General features: G+C 42.4%; 1 protein-coding gene across 1 annotated transcript; it reads left to right on the top strand.

Moving 5' to 3' along the window:
• Nucleotides 1-962: 962 nt before the first annotated feature.
• On the top strand, nucleotides 963-4891 carry LOC147396842 (FT-interacting protein 1-like). The gene has a single exon (XM_086452090.1). It carries the CDS (start codon nucleotides 1465-1467, stop codon nucleotides 4675-4677), a length of 3213 nt encoding a protein of 1070 aa, XP_086308216.1. The 5' UTR covers nucleotides 963-1464; the 3' UTR covers nucleotides 4678-4891.

Below are 4891 nucleotides of genomic sequence, written 5' to 3'. Positions count from 1 at the left end.
TAATCAAAATAAAATTAAAATTATTCAACTCATCTATTCCGAACACCGTCAAAAATTACCTAACTCAGACTAATCCGATCTCAACCCAATTTTAGAAGATCAAACTTGGATTAGTGAGTTTAGCCCAATGATCAGATTAAGGAGTGCACTTTATGAGTAAATATCAAAACCTAGAGTAGGTCAAAATTACACTTTTTCTTTTTTCCTGCACTGATGGCAAAAAAAGAACCTGAGGACCTCAATAGTCACGATGACCACATTTCCTCTCTCACGTAGTTAAAGGTATCTGATTGTTAGGATTTGGGAAAATAAAACCTGAAATCATATTTTCATCCAATCCCAAAGGAAAATATGATTTCCAGCAAATATATTTTTTCTTTGCCCCCCTTCAAATTAATTCCCCCCCCCCCCCCCCCCCCTTAAAGTTTAAACTACAAGAGTAACACAAGAAACTCAGGATCTAACATGTGGGAGGATTCATCCTGTAATTACAAAGATTACAGAGGTGCCAAAGAAGTGGGTATTTCTAGAACTGTCAGAATTAGATGAAGAAAGGAGAAATAAACTAAACTAAAGAAAATAAAATATAGATTAAGCTTTGGGTTTTGCTTTTACTTTTGTTTCAGTACCCATTCTGCTTTACTCTTTAATTGTCATTGCTTTCCTTCACAATGACATTGCTGCCAAAGAAAAACATAAATGCCCAAAGTAGTAGTTTAATTCAAGTAGTTGACAAAAATACCCTTTGAATAAACACAGCTAAAATGAAAGATGATTTAAAATTTGCTGACAAAAGCATGGGCATATTCCAATGGAAATGCAAGAACTCTATTGTTAAATAACTAAAGTAGAATCCAAGAGAATCTAAGAAAGAAAGAATGATGGGAGTATTTCATCTGACTTACTTTTTTGTGATCTCATGTTGGCTTCAATCATATTCAAATAAAGGAAGGATGGATGAATGGGTTTGATGAAAATCAATGGTCCTTCTCCAAGTACTTGAAGACTAAGAAAATGTGTCTCAATTCGGATTCGCTTTTTTTCCTTTGTTCTTTTTTCTCTTTTAAACAAAGAGAATGACTTTTCTCTCCCTCATTAGCCTGCCCTCGAGCACCAATTGTATCTATGGGTGGCACCCAATTCACCATTCTCCTTGCACTGCACCAATTGTATCTACGGGTGGGTGGCACCCAATTCACCATTCCCCACCAATTCACCATTCTCCTTGCACTGCACCAATTGTATCTACGGGTGGGTGGCACCCAATTCACCATTCTCCTTACCTGTCAAAACAAAGCTGCAATATAAAAGAAAAAGAGACACAAAACTCAAAATATTCTTTTCTTTAACTTTTGCTTTCCTAATGAGGATACCTTTGCTCGGGAATCGACCCCTACAGATTTGTTGCGAGGGGGGCGCGTACTTGCAGCTTAACGCGGCAGTGAAACCAAAAAAAGGAAGACTATGACTATGAAGCTGGTAGTGGAAGTGGTGGATGCCCACGATCTAATGCCCAAAGATGGCCAAGGATCATCAAGTCCATTTGTAGAAGTAGACTTCGAAAACCAAAGAATCAAAACCTGTACTATCCACAAAAACCTCAACCCTGTCTGGAACCAAAAACTCCTCTTCAACCTCGACAATCCCGAGAGCCTTCATAACAACAGCATTGAGGTATGTGTTTATAATGAAAGGAAGTCATTCTCTGGACGCAATTTTCTTGGGAAGGTAAGGGTTCATTGCTCCAATATAGTTAAAAAGGGAGACGAAGCTTTGCAACGGTTACAATTAGAAAAGAAGTGGTTTTTCTCGTATGTTAAGGGTGATATCGGCTTAAAAATTTATATTTCACCTGAATCTGAACCCAAGTCTTCTCCACCACCAACACCACCTCCTGTTTCTGCTACTACGACAACTGCGATTATTACTACAGATAATCTGACGGATTCTGATACTGTTGGTAATACCTCTACTGCGGTTGCTTCCATCGCCAATTCTTCCAAAGCATCCGCTGTTGTATCCGATACTCCTGCTGCTCCTGCTGTGGTATTAGCTGATACTTCTAAAGATACTGTTGCCGAGAACGACAAGTGTACTACTAATGCGACTGTAGCTGATGCTACTGATGCAACTAATAATGCTAAAGAGCTGAAGGAAGAGTTCAAGGAGACTGAAGAAGTGAAAATTGAGACAACCCATCACATTAATAAACATCAGTTCTACCATCAACCTGGAATTTCAGTGGAGAGCCGACCAGAAAGTATACCTGTAACAATGCACCAGATCAACAACCCACAAGGTCATCCTAACCGCCAAGAGGACTTCAAATTGAAGGATACAAGCCCACGCCTTGGAGAACGATGGCCACACGGAGGAGCCCGTGGTGGTGGAGGGTGGATGAGCGGAGACAGGGTTACCAGCACGTACGATCTCGTTGAACAGATGTTCTATCTCTATGTTCGAGTCGTCAAAGCCAAAGACCTCCCCACCAATATCATCACTGGAAGCTGTGATCCGTATGCAGAGGTGAAACTTGGGAATTACAAAGGAACGACGAGGCACTTTGAGAAGAAGATAAACCCTGAGTGGAACCAAGTCTTTGCATTCTCCAAAGAGAGGATTCAATCATCGATGCTTGAGGTTTTTGTCAAGGATAGAGAGATGGTGGGAAGAGATGACTATCTCGGGAAGGTGATGTTCGATATGAATGAGGTACCAACTCGGGTGCCACCTGACAGCCCCTTGGCACCGCAGTGGTACAGATTGGATGATCGACGTGGGGAAGGAAAAGTAAAAGGTGAGATCATGCTTGCAGTATGGATGGGCACACAGGGTGATGAAGCCTTTCCAGAGGCCTGGCACTCGGATGCTGCTTCCGTTCATGGAGAAGCTGTGTTCAACATCCGATCAAAAGTCTATGTCTCACCCAAACTTTGGTACCTCAGAGTTAATGTGATAGAAGCTCAGGATGTACAACCAAACGATAAAAGTCGTTTACCGGAGGTTTTCGTGAACGCTCAAGTTGGCAGTCAAGCGCTAAGAACCAAGGCATGCCCAACCCGCACCACAAACCCACTATGGAATGAAGATCTTCTCTTTGTAGCTGCTGAGCCGTTCGAAGAACAGTTGGTCCTTACAATTGAGGATCGAGTGCATCGGTCGAAGGATGAGGTGTTGGGGAAGATAAGTTTGCCCCTCGGCATGTTTGAAAAGCGCTTGGACCACCGGCCAGTTCATTCTCGTTGGTTCAACCTCGAAAAATTTGGGTTTGGTGTCTTGGAAGGTGACCAAAGGAAGGAACTCAAGTTTTCAAGCAGAATTCACCTAAGAGTATGCCTCGAGGGTGCTTACCATGTACTTGACGAGTCAACCATGTATATAAGTGACCAACGCCCCACCGCACGGCAGCTTTGGAAGCAACCAATTGGCATTTTGGAAGTAGGCATCTTAAGCGCCCAAGGGCTGCTCCCAATGAAGATGAAGGATGGACGAGGTGCCACGGATGCTTACTGCGTAGCAAAATATGGACAGAAGTGGGTACGGACCAGAACCATAATAGATAGTTTCAGTCCCAAGTGGAATGAGCAATACACATGGGAGGTGTATGACCCTTGCACGGTGATCACTTTAGGTGTTTTCGACAACTGTCACTTAGGTAACGGCAATGACAAACCCACAAGTGGTGGCCATGCGAGAGATTCAAGGATTGGAAAGGTAAGGATTCGATTATCAACCCTGGAAACTTATCGGATTTACACGCACTCATATCCACTTCTTGTTCTACACCCATCTGGGGTGAAGAAGATGGGGGAGCTCCAATTGGCTGTACGTTTCACTTGCTTGTCTCTGGCTAACATGATGTACCTCTACGGACAACCACTACTCCCAAAGATGCATTACATACATCCTTTCACAGTGAATCAATTAGACAGCTTGAGATATCAGGCCATGAACATAGTTGCAGTGAGGCTCGGACGAGCCGAACCACCACTCAGGAAAGAAGTTGTTGAGTACATGTTGGATGTGGATTCTCACATGTGGAGTATGAGAAGAAGCAAAGCTAACTTCTTCAGAATAATGTCCCTACTGTCCGGTATAATCTCTATAAGTAGATGGTTGGATGATGTTTGTCACTGGAAGAACCCAATCACGTCGGTGTTAGTTCATGTATTGTTCCTGATATTGATCTGTTACCCAGAACTGATACTTCCAACAATCTTCCTGTATATGTTCCTAATTGGGATATGGAACTATAGGTTCCGCCCAAGGCATCCACCACACATGGATACCAGACTTTCATGGGCAGAAGCAGTCCACCCAGATGAACTTGACGAGGAGTTTGACACTTTCCCGACATCTAAGTCACAAGACATAGTGAGAATGAGGTATGATAGGCTCAGAAGTGTGGCGGGAAGAATACAAACGGTGGTGGGAGATATGGCAACACAAGGGGAACGATTCCAATCTCTTCTTAGCTGGAGGGACCCAAGAGCAACCAGCCTATTCATAGTTTTTTGCCTCTCCGCGGCTGTTGTATTTTATGTTACTCCGTTTAGAGTACTGGCTTTACTTGCAGGCCTATATATGCTCCGCCACCCCAGATTTAGGAGCAAGTTACCTTCTGTACCTGGTAATTTCTTCAAGAGATTGCCAGCTCGAATCGATAGCATGCTCTAAGTTGAGGAACATATGAATTATTCAACCACAAGTTGAACTGTGTTTGGTCAAGTCTTGTTGAACTGTTTGTTTGTTCTATGGTTTTTAATTCCTACTGTTGTCTTCTTATTTCAAAGACAGTTTTTTTGTATAATACATTGAGGTTTTAATTTTTACTATTGTTCTGTGGTTTTAATTCATACTGTTGTATTTTCTTGAAAAAAGAGAGTTCGTT

Source organism: Akebia trifoliata, chromosome 8 (genome assembly GCF_017979445.1).
Source record: "Akebia trifoliata isolate Shusen 1 chromosome 8, ASM1797944v1, whole genome shotgun sequence".
Lineage (NCBI taxonomy): Eukaryota > Viridiplantae > Streptophyta > Magnoliopsida > Ranunculales > Lardizabalaceae > Akebia > Akebia trifoliata.
The sequence above is the reverse complement of the archived record's forward strand: the minus strand, read 5'-3'. Positions and strand labels throughout refer to the sequence as shown.